Here is a 17,122-nt window from a genome sequence, read left to right on the forward strand (position 1 = left end):
AAACATATTGAGGGTATTGATTCAACATTTTCGAAACATTAGAAAATACCAAATAAACATTTGTAGTTTATTTTCATGATTTTCAAAACGTTTCAAAATTGTTTCATAATATTAAAATAATATTGGAAACATATTTTCGATTTAGAAACGTATTTTCGTCCATGAAAATGTTAGAGATGGATTTTTTTTTGTCTCTAATTCAAAATTTTTAATTTTTTTCACAATTTGTTTGAATGCATTATGGAATTTATGCCTATTTTTATATTAAATAACTATTTTTTATATTCAAAATTATATTTACAAAAAGACTTTTATATATTTTTTATTTACACACATTAATTTATATTTTTGTATTATGGAATTTATATTTTTTTTATATATGCCACATTAATTTATAAAAATTACTTATGAAAATTGGTCATAGTTTCTGTAAAAATGTCTAAATATCAAGAACCATAGAAAAGAAATAATCATACTTCTAATAAATTTACCTTGTGATTGCATACCTTGTGATTGCAAATTGATCCAAGTGATCACCGAATAAAAAGAGTAAGAAGATCGAGATTGAACTAAAAAGTCAGATTCAACAAATTTTATTATTATAAATTCACACCACATTGGTTTGAATCATCATTTGATGATCATACCAAGTAGGGATAAATTCATATTTTTATTCCTATATTCATTTTTTTTTATGTGATAGTCTGAATTTTGTTATTATTTCAATTATACTCATAAACTTATATTTTTAAATTAATTTAATTTATATATTTTCATATGTCAAAAAAAAAAATAGAACGTGAAATTGCAAAATATGCGTTATATTATGTTCACGTTAAAATATAAAAATTAAATTGACTCAAAAATATAAATCGCTTGGTATATTTAAAATAATAAAAAATTCGTGATAAAAAAAAAAACAGAATACAAAAGTTAAATTAACTAAAAATTATAAATATAAATATGTAATTAAAATAATCAAAAGTTAAAAGTGACAAAAAAAAAAATGTAAAAGTAGAAGTACAAAATTATAGGTTTGGCCCACGAAACGAAGTTAGATTTTCATTCCAGAATCTCAAATGGGAAGCTTTTTGATTCAGATTTCAGACCGTTTTAATAGATATTAACGCACACTGCCGTGAGATTCTAATACATGGTCAAGCCCAAAGCCTATACACACATGTTGTGGAAACGACGAGAAATCAGTATACTTGGAGGAAGAACAGTCGCCAAAATTCCCTCGGAATTAACACCTTAATTTCATCGAACAGCCTAAGATGCAGAGTTTGAGGTTCAGTTTGATCATTGAATATTTACTAAGAAATTTAAAGCAAATGGGATCGGGGTGGTGGTGGGTTGACATTTGACACTTACCCAGCAAGGGAACTGATGAACTTGTTCTGGCTGTTCTTCAGAAGAATTCACCACCGGGTCGTCTTCTTCTCCTCCAGATACTGTCTGAATATTCCGAATATTCGGTTCCTGCAAAGGTTGAACACAGTCAGGCATCCGATGATTGCAAGTAAGGGTGCCCCACTTTAGATTCTGCCTGCCGGCATGTCCTTTGTGCACCTCAGCAGCGTCAGTCCACCTCATATGGAAAGCAAATCTGCGATGGAACCAAAGAGAAAAGGGCAAGAAAGCGTTAAAACCAGCACTTTCTTTCCCACGATGCAAGAGCATATGCCCGACATATTCCAAGCCAGCAGTAGTCAAGCTCTATAAAGTATAAGCCCCTCCAGAGTTGATATGAAAACACGTGGATCCACGGTTGAAATGGCTTCTTCTGAAGAGCCGAAAGCCATGCAGGGTGGAGTTAAGACGAGAGAAGACACAGAGGTCAATAAGCGGATTAGCACTCCAGCCCCGCTGCCATTTTGCAAGCTTCTGAGCTATGCAGATGCGTTAGATTGGGCACTGATGGCTCTGGGAACGCTGGGATCCATTGTCCATGGCATGGCACAACCCATAGGCTATCTGCTGCTGGGAAAGGCACTCAATGCATATGGTAGCCACATCAAGGACACTAACAAAATGGTTGAAGCTCTCGATAAGGTACCACTCTCCTCCAGACACGAAGCCTACCAGCATTGTATGCTAATGGACAGTAATAGGAGTTGTTATCTGGTTTCTCCAGGTTATTCCCTATGTGTTCTACATGGCCATTGCCACATTTCCTGCAGGAATTTTAGGTACTTTTCTGAACCCTCTCTGGCTGGCATATACAGAATCCCTTACTCCATTCTCCCATGTGACTGCCTATGCGAGTGTAGTAAAGTTGATGTGAAACTCTGAATTAGACAGCCCTTCACCCATGTTCTTATAGTTAACCACAATAAAATAATTATATTTATAATATTATAATTATTATTCAAAAATATAATTATAATAATGATTATAATTTTGCATTTCAATACAAAAATATTGAAATAAGATAATACTACAAAAGGAAAAATAAAATCACAACAATAAATAAATGGATAATAAAACTGAGATTTATGTAACACATAGTTCTTTTAAAATAGATTTGTCATCTCACCGAAAATGTTAAAAGGGTAATTAACGTCTATTTCCTAGGATATAACGGTTTACAGACTAAGAAGTTAGCACAAACTTCAAAACTTAATAATGAACTAGAATACTGATTGAACATTATTAAAATTAAAAGAGTACGAGAATTTTTAGAAAATAATTCTACTATAAATTATGTTGTTATTTTTCAATGAAGTAAGTCCTCTATTTATAAAGGAGGAGGAAGAGAAGAGGAAGAAAAAGGAATGAAGAAGAAAAGAAGACGACGGAAGAACGGAGGAGGGCCGCTCTGGTTGCTCTTCTTTCTTAAAAATATAATATAATCTTTATATATATAATATAATAATGAAATAAGCAACCGTCCATGCACAAAGTTATGCATGGTGTACTTGTACAATAATTGTATTATTGAAATTCAATTAGTTGTCTCGTCCAACATGCACGAATTCTCATAATTCGACATATAATATATCTCTTATTTTTTTTTTCTTTTATTTATAAATTATATATTATATTACATATGTCTTCAAAACAATTTTTCAATCAATTTCTCATTCACCCATTTATCATTTTGGACATGTGAATGTACCAAATTTTCCAGTACTTACTAGTACCTCTGCTACTACCCATGAACTAAAGAGCCAAACTTGAATGCCATCTGACTAATCTGAGGAAGGGATCCCAGAACATCTACCAGAAAACCATATTCTTTTCCGTTTCTTCCTAAACGTATTCACAAAAATATAGATGCAACTGAAGTTAAAATCATCACTTGCTATCTTTATAAGCACAAACTTAATATTACGGTGCAAACACCAACTGAAGTTAGCATCCAACTATACCTCACAGTCACAGATTATGAATGCCAGGATGCGGACCTCCTAGTTTCAATGAGCAAATTCTAGGTGAAAACATAGTGTCAGTGCATTGTACTAGCAGTATAATAGAGCATGAAAATTAAAAAAGGAAAAGTTTCGCAAATTTTCTGGAAATAAAAAAGTGTTTCCTCATGACTCACCTCAGTCCTGGAATGTGCAGAGATAGGACGTTGGATGTATGCTATAGTGTCAGTGCATTGAACTAGCAGTATAATAGAGCATGAAAATTAAAAAAAGGAAAAGTTTCGAAAATTGTCTGGAAATAAAAAAGTGTTTCCTCGTGACTCACCTCAGTCCTGGAATGTGCAGAGATAGGATGTTGGATGTATGCTAGTGAAAGACAGGTAACACGTTTAAGATTGGCATACTTGAAGGCAGTGCTTAGCCAGGAGATTGGGGCTTTTGATACGGATTTAACACCTGGAAAGATCATCACTGGAATAACCAACCACATGGGCATCATACAAGATGCTATTGGTGAGAAGGTGAGATGTTTACTGTTTACATGGATCATTTCAAATACGCTGCATGAAAATCATTTCAAATACACAAGCAGTGAGTCCAATAGCGAATTCTAGTATACTGCAGCACTTCTTTCTTTGTTGCATGATCCACAGACACAGCAATCACAAACCCTAATCCTACTAGGTAGGGATGGTCCAGTTTTGAGTACTCAAATATAAATTGAAAAAAAAAAAAACTCCAAAACTCTGACAGATTGATTTGGATTTTGATAGTACATAAATTTATAAATTAAATAAGTGATATAATCAACTCAAACATACCTTTTTCACAACCTAAATTATTTTCTCCTTTAAATCATTATGTACACAATTGGATGGTGCGCACTCAGACAGATAACATATTAAATGTAGGACTAATCCAGGGCCCATTTTAGCATCCATGCATCTGCTGCACCATCCTTTAACTTGGGTCACAATGATGACAACCAGTAAAGTTTGACATATCTTGTAGGAATAGCTACATTGAGGATGTATTATTATTTCATCCGGTTTCCTCATTGAAATGAAAGTAAACTTGATAACAAGAATCTTATTGTCACCTGACAAAGTACTCTATTAAACAGCTGGGCCATTTTCTCTCAAACTCTTCAACTTTCTTCTCTGGGGTCTTGATCGCTTTCATCTGTTGCTGGGAAGTGTCTCTCCTTTCCTTGTTGGTTGTTCCAATGATTCTTATAATTGGAGCCTCTTATACAAAGAAAATGGATGCCATTTCAGTCGCAAAGACATTTCACCAGTCAGAAGCCACATCAATGGTAGAACAGGTAATTATTAGTGATATTATTACTTTCATATTTCATCACATCCTTGAAATTAAATAGGCACTTATTTACAGAAAAAAAAAAATTATATAGGCACTTAATATATGTATGGTCGCTTATTTATATATGGCCCTCTGATTTCTGTATCAGACAATATGCCAAATCAAAACAGTCTTTGCATTTGTTGGAGAGATGTCGGCAGTGAAGTCATTCTCAGAGTGCATAGAGAGACAATTTATATTAAGCAAGGAAGAGGCACTTATAAAGGGAGTTGGAACTGGCATGTTCCAAACTGTTACCTTTTGTTCTTGGGCATTGATCGTATGGGTTGGAGCCATTGTTGTCACAGCCAAGAGAGCAAGCGGGGGCTATGTGATAGCTGCAGTTATGAGCATTCTCTTCGGTGCTATGTAAGGGAGCAAAGAACAATAAATTTAAATGAACAAATGAACAATCTTTTCATTTTTTATTTTGCTAAAAGAGCCAAAATTTATTCCACCAGATATTAAAAGGGCCCCTTTTGTTGTTCTTTTCTGAATTACAGATCACTCACAAATGCTGCGCCAGACCTGCAAATATTCAATCAGGCAAAGGCTGCGGGGATGGAAGTTTTTCAAGTGATGGAAAGAAAGCCCTTAATATGTTACAGTTTGAAAGGGAACACACTTGAGGCAGTTGACGGCAACATTGAGTTGCGTGATGTGTACTTTTCTTACCCATCAAGGCCAGAGAAATTGATTCTTAAAGGGTTCTCATTGTCAATTCCAGCGGGGAAGGTAGTGGCATTCGTCGGTAGTAGTGGGTGTGGGAAGAGCACCATCATCTCTCTGGTGGCAAGATTCTACGATCCCTCAAAAGGTTTGTAGCACATTGCCAACTACAGCTTTTAGCATTTGGGGAATAAATGGATATCTGCCTCCATTGAGCACAAAATATCCAACTGTAAGAATTTTTGTGTCTAACAATGGGTAGATGCATCAAGCATGTCAGCATATCAATGCACATCGAAAACAATGTTTATAGAAAACAGGTACCTGAAGATAAGGAATTCTACAAAATAACGAAATGTGAAACATTCCAGGTGAGATCCTCATTGACAATCATGACATCAAAGATCTAGATTTGAAGTTCCTCAGGAAAAGCATTGGAGCAGTTTCGCAGGAGCCATCACTCTTTTCTGGCACCATCGGAGATAATATGAAGGTGGGGAATATGGATGCAGATGAAGAACAGATGAAGAAAGCAGCAGAAATGGCAAATGTGCACTCTTTCATATCCCAACTTCCGCGTCAGTACTTAACAGAGGTATTCCTTATCTACCTGATTGTCCACTGGGCAATTCTCTCAGTGACAGAAAAAGGCAACAAAATCCGAAAATTGAACAATATTACCTACTCAACCCTAGAATGAACAGCTTACGTGAAAGTCAGGGAGACATATTAGATGTACATGTAGAAAAATATTACCCACTCAATTGAACAAGCCTTAACCTCAATTTATTGGGTCAGCTACATTCATCTAGGGAAAATAAGGAAGACAATTTGAAGGAGAAGAACAACTTATGGCAAAATGAAGACAAAAGGTAAGTAACACAATGGAAAAAGATGCTTGGAGTTGACGTTCAAAACCATTTATGATTAATATGGAGATTTAGACTAATCCACGGGACCCTTACAAATTTCAATCTTTATTCAATTACTCTGATTGGAACAAACAAAATTCAATCACTTTTCACTTACAGAGTTTGTTCTTTATATGTTCTGAGACTGGAATAAGTTTCCCAGGCTAGACTTCAGAAAGACAACAACAATAGGTCTCAAACCCAAACATGGAGCTCCTGAAAGTGAACCCCAGTTTATTACTCGTCCTAGTAGACATTAAATAAAAGTTCAAGTAATAGATTCCGAGGTCAAAACCATGTTACCTCTAAATCTTCTGCAAGGAGGAGGAGGATCACTTCATCTTTCACAGTTACGAACCGATTTCCGGTGAGAATGGTGTTTGGTTGTAACACCTTTTTCTGATCAGCCTAACAAATCAATTGATGTGTCCATAAAAAATTGATGGAAATTAGTTAAGATAAAAAGGCACATGAATTGACAGAACACAAACAAAGCCAAGTTCAATAATAAGATACTATAAACATTTGTTTCTAGAACAATATCCTCTAATTGATCCAAACATCTACACCATCTTTGTGTAGTATCACCACTGGAGAGTAGTTTGACTGAACACTGTCTAACATTATAGCTTATCTTTCAATTTATATTTTGTAGTATCTAAATGTAATGATCCCAGGTAGGAGAAAGGGGCGTGCAACTATCAGGTGGACAGAAACAGAGAATTGCAATAGCAAGAGCCATTCTGAAGAATCCTCCAATTCTTTTGCTTGACGAGGCCACAAGTGCACTAGATTCAGAGTCAGAGAAGCTAGTCCAAGATGCCCTCGAGACAGCAATGCAAGGAAGAACAGTCCTCTTAATTGCACACAGGATGTCAACCATTGCTAATGCAGACATGATAGTAGTTTTAGAAAATGGGCAAGTTAAAGAAACAGGAACACACCAAAGCTTGTTAGACACAAGCAATTTTTATAATAGCTTATTTAACATGCAGAATCTCAGCACAGAAGGTGACTCAAGGTTGGTGCCAACTAAAACTGAGTTCAGTGAAGCATTTAATGTTGGTGAACTGAAATCCAAATATTTGATTGAGTTTAAATGAATCACAGAAAAGTGACAGATCCAACTGGAGAACTCACAAATGTGCAACAAAAGTTTTCGCCTCAATATCACACAAAAGTTGGCGAAGCCATAGAGCTCAGTGGACATCACGGGGATCCTCCACAGCAAGAGAAGCAGATTGGGAGAAGAAAAACAGCAATATTCTTCCGAATCTGGTTTGGCTTGAAGAAGAATGAGCTTGTAAAGACTGCCCTTGGCTCTTTTGCAGCAGCCTTTTCTGGCATCTCAAAGCCTGTATTTGGGTACTTCATCATAACAATAGGTGTGGCATATTACAAGGGGCACGCGAGGAGGAAAGTAGGATGGTACTCCATAGCCTTTTCTTCAATTGGATTGCTTTCATTATTCAGCCATACCTTGCAGCATTATGTGTTTGGGGTGATTGGAGAGAAGGCCATGACCAATCTTAAAGAAGCTCTCTATGCAGGTATTTCACTAATCTGATTCCATCATCTCCGCTAAACAATATTATAGCATATATATGAGCTTTGCATCACAAATATATCCATTTGAACACTCACACCACCAAATCCTGCAGCTGTTCTACGTAACGAATTAGCTTGGTTTGAGAAACCTGAGAACAGCATCGGCTCACTCACCTCACGGATCATGAATGATACCAAGATGGTAAAAACCATAATTGCTGATCAAATGTCAGTTATCGTCCAATGCATCTCTTCCATACTGATTGCAACAACAGTTAGCATGAAGGTGAACTGGAGAATGGCTTTGGTAGCTTGGGCTGTGATGCCATGCCATTTCATTGGTGGCCTCATCCATGCCAAGTCTGCTAAAGGATTTGCCAGTGACACTGCTACGGCACACTCAGATCTTGTTGCCCTTGCTTCTGAATCTGCCAGCAACATAAAAACCATTGCATCATTTTGTCACGAAGATCATATACTTGAGAAAGCCAAAATATCTCTGGAAAGCCCAATGGAGAACACCAAAAGACAGAGTATCAAGTATGGGCTGATTCAAGGTGCATCCCTTTGCTTATGGAACATTGCACATGGTGTTGCTCTGTGGTACACAAAAATCTTGGTTCACAGAAATCAAGCTAGTTTCGAGGACGGAATAAGATCATATCAGATTTTCTCCCTTACAGTACCTTCAATTACAGAGCTTTGGACACTGATGCCCACTGTGATCTCTGCCATCAGCATATTAACTCCTGCATTTGTAACTCTTGACAGGCAAACTGATATTGACTCAGACACACCACAAGAATCGGATCTGCAGATGATAAAAGGGAATATCGAATTTCAAAATGTTCATTTCAATTATCCTTCACGCCCAGAAGTAACTATACTCGAGGACTTCAGTTTGCAAATCGGAGCTGGGTCAAAGGTGGCTCTTGTTGGGCCAAGTGGAGCTGGCAAGTCATCTGTCTTGGCCCTTCTGCTGAGATTCTATGATCCCAGAGAAGGCAGGGTACTAATTGATGGCAAGGATATAAAAGAATATAACCTGAAGAAGCTAAGGGCCCAAATTGGGTTTTTACAGCAAGAGCCACTTCTTTTCAGCTGCTCAATTAGAGAAAACATCTGTTATGGGAATGACAGGGCTTCTGAAGCTGAAATCATGGAGGTCTCGAGGGAAGCAAACATACATGACTTCATCAGCAGTTTAGCAAATGGCTACGATACAGTGGTTGGGGAAAAAGGATCCCAACTTTCTGGGGGACAAAAGCAGAGAATTGCCATAGCAAGGACTTTACTAAAGAGGCCAGCAATCATGCTTTTAGATGAAGCAACAAGTGCCCTTGACGGGGAGTCTGAGAAAGCTATAGTAAGTGCTTTGGAGTCAGCAAAACTGAAAAACAAGGATGGTTTATTGTCCAACATCACACAGGTGACTGTTGCACACAGACTTTCCACAGTTATAGACTCTGACACTATATTTGTCATGGATAAAGGAAAGGTCGTGGAGATGGGTACCCACTCAACTCTAGTAGCAACATCTACTGGAATCTATTCAAGACTCAGCCACCTCCAAAGTATCCATGAAAAATAAATACCCACACAAAGTCACAAAAATTACCACAAGCTTAAAGAAAAGATTTTTTGCCGATTACTTTTTTATAGATAATATATTGTGCCCATTTTTTTTCCTTTTCATATCTTGGTGGTGCAACCATAGTAGGCAATGGATTATCTAACACAGGAATAAAATGGGTAATCTCTTATCATGCAGTGGACTCCTCCTAATAACTTATTTCACTTCCAGATAATTTTATTGTGGAGGTAGAATAGATACACCTAAAAAAGTACTCTGAAGTTCAGATATCATCTCAAATTCAATATTGACGCTCTTGAGCTCTCCGCCAGTCCGCCTCCTCTCTGTAGGCAAATCCAGGATCAATGTAATACAATTGCAACAGATAAAGGGTATCAACCTACCCATCCAATAACAATAAACCACAGAGCAATAGTCTTACAACTGCAGTAAAACCGAGTACCATAGTTTCTCTAGTGCCATGGACACCTCCTTTTATTATCTTTTACCAACCAACACTTTCTTGAGAGACCTTTCAACGTGACAAGTTGGAGATACCAATAGTTTTATTAATTTGCTATAAGACAAAATTTTTCCTATTATCCTCAAAAAACTAGATGAACCGCTTCAACAAAGTCGAGGGAAATTGTACTAGACAAAACAGAAAAGGTATTAAAATTTCAAAACTACGACCAATTCTGCCTTCATCTAGTGACAGAAAGAAAAAGGTTAAAGCATATATTTATTGCCATAAAGACTTCGTAAATTCCATCAGTCAGACTAGAATTATGCCATGTAATCTCAGGTCTGAGTGTCAGGGTACTTCTCCTTTTCAATCTTCAGATTGTTCAGCATGTCAGCTGCCAAACGCAGATCTATGTAATTCCATCCACTGTTAGGCAATAATTCTTCTGAGGAAAGCAAGAAGATTCACACAACCACAGAAGCATATATACAACAACAACGACAAATAAGTTAGTGGAAAATCACCACATTGGTGGGTATTTAAATTTAGGTTGTTCCAGATCTTGTAAAGGGGGAGATCACCATTCACCAGGCGAAATACTTACCAAAAGAGAAGAAAAGAAACCTATAACAGCGGGGGAAACAAATTCCAATGCCCGTTGAGAAATCGTCAACCATGGAAGTTACTTTGCGTGCAATGCCTGCACCAAGCAATTCATCGTTCTCTTTCCCAAAGGACACACAACAGACGAAATCAACGTAATGTACCATTGCGAACACCTATAATGCATCGACTATCGAGGCAGGAATAACCAAAAATGAGGGCGGCCGCATGGCAGCTCAGCTCGTCATGGTTGAGGGCACAAAGTGCTTTCGGTGAAGTTTGGGACAAAAATCAATGATTGAGTTTCCCCAATGTAAGAGCAATTTCTAAAAAATGAGAGGGCTCCTTAGGCACAGTGAGCACTGGTCTAGTCACTATGCCCGACTAAGTCACCATGATTAATCCCCTCACATTCTGTCAGACCGAATGTAAGGGCGCCTGGAGTGAGCGATTCACCTTTTGAGATAAGGAATAACCAAAATATTGGCCAGAGTTATATTTTTGTCCTGTTTTTTTATTTTTTTATTTATTATTTAATTTTTTTTATTATTTTAATTATATATTTTTTAATTTTTAATATTTTTTATGTAATAATCTCAATTTTTACTCAATTTAATTATTGTTTCAACGTGAATGGAGTGTAATATATATTTTATTATTTTTATTTTATTTTTTTAAATATAAAAGTATAAAAGTTAAATTAATTAAAAAATATAGATCAAAAGATATAATTGAAACAACAAAAAATATAAAAGAAAAAAAAAAAGACAAACAAAGAGAAATATTATTTTATTTATTTGAATGAAGATTTATAATGGAATAAAAGAGAAAAAACAGGAGTGGGTGATGCCCTTTTGTCCTTTTTTTTTGTTTACCATGTCAAAATCTTTTATTTAAAAATTATTATGCTTGCCATTTTAATAAATAAATAGTCAGTAGATTGTTTAAATTTTAATCCATCGAAGTAGCGTTGATAGTTTACCGGACACGTACGAGAGGTTAGAATACCGTAAGGTTGTAGATTTGATTTAATTTTTTGTGTCAAAATGTGTAATTAATTATATTTATTTGAGAGGCCAAACTCCAAAAGTTCAATTTACAATAAACTCATTTGTTACCCAAGACCGTAGAGCAAATGGATTGCAAAATTTAGAAAGAGAGATAAATTCAAACAAAAAATCAACTATGACAGAAAGATCTATCGAGTTTTTTATATTAAAAAATAATTTTTTAAATTTTAAATTTTCTTTAATGTCTAAAAAAAATTCTTTTTCTTTTCAAAAGTTAATGGTTCGTTCAATTTTAGAAGACTTTTAAAATTTTTAACTCTAATTTTATAATTAAATATATTTTAACATTTTTTATTTAAAAAATGAATAGCATTCATGTGGAAAACATATTTTAACATTTTTCCAATTCCTATTATAAAAAAATATTTTTTATTTTTTAATTAAAAACTCAATCATTCAACAAAAAAATAAAATTGAAAACTTAAAAAATGTTTGCCACAACTGACGGGCACTTCAATGGCCCATACTTATGCCTTGCATGTTGTAAGCACGTTATAAAAGATAAAAGACCGTTAATTGAAATATAAATAACTGATAATTTAGAATTTATATAACCAACCCTTGGAGAGATAAAAACTCGATACATTGGTAGTACATTGGTGGTACTGAATAGGGTTTAGGTTTTGCATGTCCTTGGGAAACTTTCAGTTTTGTACATCATTGGTACAGCCACAGGTGCCTGGGACCTCTGAACAGTGAACTCTGCAACATACATAAATAAGAAGACAAGCAGTGGAAAGGACTTTGTTTCTCACACATTCAGGGGCTGCAGCACAGAGAGGAGAAGTTCTTGACAACTTTGATGGGTCATAGCAGGCTGCAATTGGTCTAGCAGCAACTAATTTCCTGTCAAGTTATGTACATATTTTGTTAGTCTTTTCTGCAGAGAAGATTCAAATGGATGTATAGAAGACATGTTAAGCCGAATGTTATGATTCTCCTGCGCCTGCAACTGACAACCAACCAGTCAGTAGAATCCAGTTTCTGTTCGAGTTTCTCCAGGCAGCAGAGTTAGGTTTCTTCCTTGCTCACCAGGAGAGTTCCACTTTTGGAAAGCAGCAAATCTTTCAATTCTCTGTACGCCTTGAGCTCCTCCAGGGCATCTGAAGTCTTCCGGGGCATAGACATGGCAGAAGCTGAAGCAACTTCTCCATCCGGTTCCATCTTGGAAGGAAGGGACGAGTAACAACTTGAATCTTGGCGCAGAGGCGGCGCACTCCTCAAAATATGAACAAGTGCACTGGCAGCAGCATCTTGATATTTTCTAGACGCTGAAAAAGCTTGTGATGTAAACTCTGTACCCTTTCTTCCATCAAGATTCTGACTGTACAAGAGAAAAAGGAGGGCAGCCAGCAGCCACAGTAAATTACAAAAAGTGGTAGAGATGGAAATGTGAAATAGAAGATAGAAAATAGTGGAGTTCTATTAATAGCCAAGATAATCTTTAGGTCTTTCCATCAAGGAGGAGGAGTAAACATCAAACTGAATTTTAATCAAGAAAAGCATAATTATAGAAAACTAATTAAGATTTGGCATAATATTCACTTTCTATTGAACTTATTGTTATTTTACAGAAACCTACTTGGACCATGCTTAACCTAAGAGAGACACCTAATGTTTAGATCCTAATAGAGGAAAATTCCACAAAAATAGTCGATACAATTCCCAAGGTGTCCCTGTTAGGTAGAGAAAGGTGTTGACAAATTTGCAAGACCAAAAATATATTTTAAGGGTATTAGTACCAAAAAATCAATTAGGCATCAGAAGAGGTCATAAACCTAAAAGTGGTGTAAGAAATTTGGGAAAAAATTGTAAAAGAACATACAAGTCTCAAAAATGCCATCTTAGAGGTACTGGTAAGGTTTCATAACAAGAAAGAATGAGGATCCAGACCTTAGGTAGGTCTTAGTTAGGTCAAAAATGGTCCAGTAAGGTTTTCTGTACTCAGTTATGCCAACTGAAGCAACAAAAGAAAAACTTCTCAATCTCATCCTGTTGAAGCCCACACCCCCTTCTCAATTTGCCCGCATCGGGCAACATAACATTTGCTTGACGCGGGCAACATAACATTTTTGGTTGGAGGAGAAATGATTTCTCTGCTTAGTATTTTGAACAATCACCGTAGCTGTGTCACCATGGACTGGCTAGTCGCTAGTAAACTAACTTACAACTCCATTTGCCATCAAAAGGTAAAGAGTTGGCATCTAACCAACAGGTGAGATTTTGTTTGGGGTGGTGGGTAAAGCCATGATAGCTGCAAGGCACTAGCTATGGAACATGCTAAGACACTGCAAATCAGTACCTCACCAAAGACCGTACAAGCAGAGTATTAAAATGAGTGGAAGTCAAAGTTGTGTCCAGGGCCAGGCTTACTTGAATTTTATGACTTCGGCACTTGCCCTTTCACCTTTTAACAATATGGGTAACAATATGAACAATGAAAGAGATAATCATCCCATGATCAACATACACATAACAAATACAATACACACACTCACATTGATAAAATAGCATATGACATACAATCCAGCCACATACAGATTAAGAGATGATAGCTTCCTGCCAACAAAATCAGCCATTCAGGTTCTGTACTTATTGCAAGGTTTATAAGTAACCTCAGGTCCAACAATCACTAGCAATATCTTAGGAGCGATAGGCACCAGCAAATCAAGAATGCTGAATCAGTATATTAGATGCTGGCCTGATTTCAAAGCATGTGTGGTCTACTGTGACCATGTTTCTGCAGATCATGCCCACTGAAGCATTTCTTTCCTCTAAGAATATTTTCATGTGTACTGAACTCACAAGTTCACATATCTTGGCAAATTTCACAGTGTGGGTTTTAATTTTCTTTCCTTGATAAATCAATGTACCTTTTAATCATTAGAGGAACACCTAACTATACTTTAAAAGTGAAATGGGAAAGGAATTAGGTGCACTTCAGTTATGCCTATGAGAAGAAGGTTCATAGCTACATTACTTCAGTAAGAAATGAAGACAAAACAAAAATACCTGTCAGGGGAATCTAATGTATCAACATCATCGACAATAAAAGGGCATGAGAAGTCACAATCATCCAAGTCTTCCTGGAAAGATAATCTACTAGAGCTTCTTGAGACTCCAACACGTGGTGAGCCACTTGAGGATAGCACACCTGAGAAACGACCTGATTCATCTTTGCTGTCTCTTGAAACCTACAAAGTTACATACGCATATCTCAGCTGAAGCCACAACAAAATAAGAGAAACTACAAATATCAATGTTCAGAATAGGCAGCCAGATCAGAGCGTAGCTCCTACCTTCTGGCCAGAATACTGATTTATCATCCCAGAACTCAACTCCCCAGCTCTTAACAAGTCTAATTTCCTTGACAACCTGATTCCAGATGAGGAATCCTGTGATGAAGGATCGAGCTTTGTGCTTCTAGGAGATAAAGGTGGAAGTAAACTTCTGTTTGGATCAGACAAATTGGGAGAAAGGTATTTAGGACTTCTGCCCAACACTTGATGTGGGATACTCACAGGGGCAGTCTCTGAATGCCCACGGGTATGAATAGGGTTACCCCCTAAAAGGTATGTTGGGGAAGATGATATAGGAGACGGTGAGAATGGAGGTGAAAGCTGGTACTCATGAAAACTGGTTGAATTATGATGAGTTGGTACCCTATAATTTTGAATCCTATGAACATTTACATCAGTAGGTGGGGATGGAGAATCATATGAGGCGGTGGAAGTGCGATGTATGGGAGGAGATCCACCGAGGGGCATCGCATGAGATATCCTATGAAGGCCACTTGTCCAGCTGTGTGGACGTTGAAATGGCGAAGAAGGTGGCCTTACCCCTCTCAGTGGAGAAGATGCAGCACTAACACCCTTCTCCAGGGAAGCGAAGGCCTTAAAAGGATCAGCGGCAGGGCTACCAACATAATCTGTGATTATCTGCAGTGGGAATGAGGTAGAAGTGTCAAGATTGAAATCAGACAGACTCTCTCGATAGGTCACAGATATGGAAAGGCGACCTTGTGGGGTGTCTACAGGGTGGAAATCATATTGTTTGGTCACTGACTCCTCCTCCCGTGAAAATGGAACACAGAACGAAGAAATTTTGTAGTTGATAGCAAAATCCGAATGCTGACTTGATGAGCATATCTTCCGAAAGGCTTTATACGCTGGAAGGAGCCTCATCATTGAATAGAGAGAACGCAAAAGTATAATTGATTTCTTGTACGTTTTCTTGTAAGAGGAAGATTCCCCAACTAGAGGAAACGCTGTCCTAGCATACTCATATTGAACAACCCATCTTTCTATTACTGTCTCAACACAATCCCCCAATCCCAATGCAGATGGAGCATTCTCGGATGAACCACCCAGGACTTCCTGAACAAGTAATATGTCAATTATCATTGGTTCCACTAAATTTCTGTGCCAAAAATTCAAGTTATCTAAAGCAGCAGGACGATCTCCAAGCACCAAGCTGAACCACTTGTCACTCCTTTTCACTGGAGTACCAGACAACATATCACTGCCACGACCAGGTGAACAAAAAGCAGGAACCCTAGAGTGCAAAATAATATGCAAGCTTTTCAAAAGAAACTGTGAGACTATCTGTTCGTGTTTCCCATATGAATTATCCTGCAAATCCATATTTCTCCTCACACTTGATCTTTACACAAATTTCCAATCCTCTGTCTTGCAATGCACTCCCCACCCACTACTCCTTGCCCTAGGTTGTCACCACAAACACCACAAAATCCGAAGATCTTTCACCAAAAATATAAATAAATAAAGGTGAAATCTCAGACCCATTCACGTCAGTATATACTGAAAATCATCTACCGGAACAAGCTCGTCGCGGACATAAACCTGAAACCAGTTCACATCAAATATCAGAAATTTTTCCTTTTTACGCGAGAGCCTTAGGGGTAAACACACACACACACGCATATACAGATAACATATAAATACATCATCTCAAAGATTGCAGAAGAAGAAGAAGGTGTATCTCCGACACCAGAAAGAACCGGAGAAAACTACAAGTCTAACACGCTAATTCGGCAAAGATCAAGCCGGTGATGACGATTGGGAGTAAACTAAAGAACACGTTGATTAACACATCGAAACCATCCGATTCTCATAACAAAAGAAAAACGAAACAACGAACGTACGAGAGATAACGGATTGACGAACTCATAACTCACAGAAGAAATTCGCGTTGATGGAGGGGAGAGAGAGAGAGAGAGAGAGAGAAAGAGAGAGATTGAGATGAAAATTATTGCGTAGAAGAGAGAGAGAGAAAGAGAGAGGAGTGTTGCAGAGAAGGGGTTTGCCCAATTGTGATCAATTGATTGATTAATGAATTAATTAGTGCCTGTTTTGATTAATTTGGGCGACTTAATGATGATTTGTTTTATTTTTTTGGGCGGGCCGCTTTGACTTCGGCCATTATTGAATGTTTTTTTTGTTTTTCATAATTGATTATTAATTAATTAACGTTCTATGTATCTATATTTTTATATGAGTAATGTTAATTATTGTATTAATAAATTT

The 17,122-nt window shown here is 36.9% G+C and overlaps 2 protein-coding genes and 1 long non-coding RNA gene across 15 annotated transcripts; 1 reads left to right on the forward strand and 2 right to left on the reverse strand.

Moving 5' to 3' along the window:
- Window positions 1-994: 994 nt before the first annotated feature.
- On the reverse strand, window positions 995-10,782 carry LOC127807552 (uncharacterized). Of its 9 annotated transcripts, none has more exons than XR_008024735.1 (6): window positions 7,457-7,600; window positions 6,620-6,724; window positions 4,995-6,532; window positions 3,700-4,621; window positions 3,551-3,612; window positions 1,000-1,609 (listed from the first exon to the last, which is right to left on the reverse strand). It is a non-coding gene; the product is annotated as an uncharacterized LOC127807552 (long non-coding RNA). The 9 variants fall into 9 exon arrangements; XR_008024730.1 differs by lacking the exon at window positions 1,000-1,609 and adding an exon at window positions 1,960-3,433; XR_008024737.1 differs by lacking the exons at window positions 1,000-1,609; window positions 3,551-3,612 and adding exons at window positions 8,551-8,675; window positions 10,508-10,782 and having other exon boundaries at window positions 4,475-4,621; window positions 7,457-8,292.
- On the forward strand, window positions 1,740-9,455 carry LOC127807544 (ABC transporter B family member 19-like). The gene is made up of 10 exons (XM_052345487.1): window positions 1,740-2,055; window positions 2,138-2,192; window positions 3,720-3,895; window positions 4,498-4,698; window positions 4,846-5,105; window positions 5,240-5,553; window positions 5,777-6,000; window positions 6,994-7,337; window positions 7,427-7,866; window positions 7,978-9,455. Exons 1-10 carry the CDS (start codon window positions 1,750-1,752, stop codon window positions 9,453-9,455), a joined length of 3,798 nt encoding a protein of 1,265 aa, XP_052201447.1. The 5' UTR covers window positions 1,740-1,749.
- A 1,322-nt stretch (window positions 10,783-12,104) lies between the features above and the next one.
- Window positions 12,105-16,906, reverse strand: LOC127788154 (autophagy-related protein 13a). Of its 5 annotated transcripts, none has more exons than XM_052316284.1 (5): window positions 16,741-16,906; window positions 14,876-16,438; window positions 14,589-14,770; window positions 12,609-12,900; window positions 12,105-12,422 (listed from the first exon to the last, which is right to left on the reverse strand). In XM_052316284.1, exons 2-5 carry the CDS (start codon window positions 16,217-16,219, stop codon window positions 12,405-12,407), a joined length of 1,836 nt encoding a protein of 611 aa, XP_052172244.1. In that variant the 5' UTR covers window positions 16,220-16,438; window positions 16,741-16,906; the 3' UTR covers window positions 12,105-12,404. The 5 variants fall into 5 exon arrangements, with proteins under 5 accessions (XP_052172244.1, XP_052172240.1, XP_052172227.1 ...); XM_052316280.1 differs by having other exon boundaries at window positions 12,541-12,900; XM_052316267.1 differs by having other exon boundaries at window positions 12,105-12,900.
- Between the last annotated feature and the right edge of the window lie 216 nt (window positions 16,907-17,122).

This window comes from Diospyros lotus, chromosome 1 (assembly GCF_014633365.1).
Source record: "Diospyros lotus cultivar Yz01 chromosome 1, ASM1463336v1, whole genome shotgun sequence".
Classification (NCBI taxonomy): Eukaryota; Viridiplantae; Streptophyta; class Magnoliopsida; order Ericales; family Ebenaceae; genus Diospyros; species Diospyros lotus.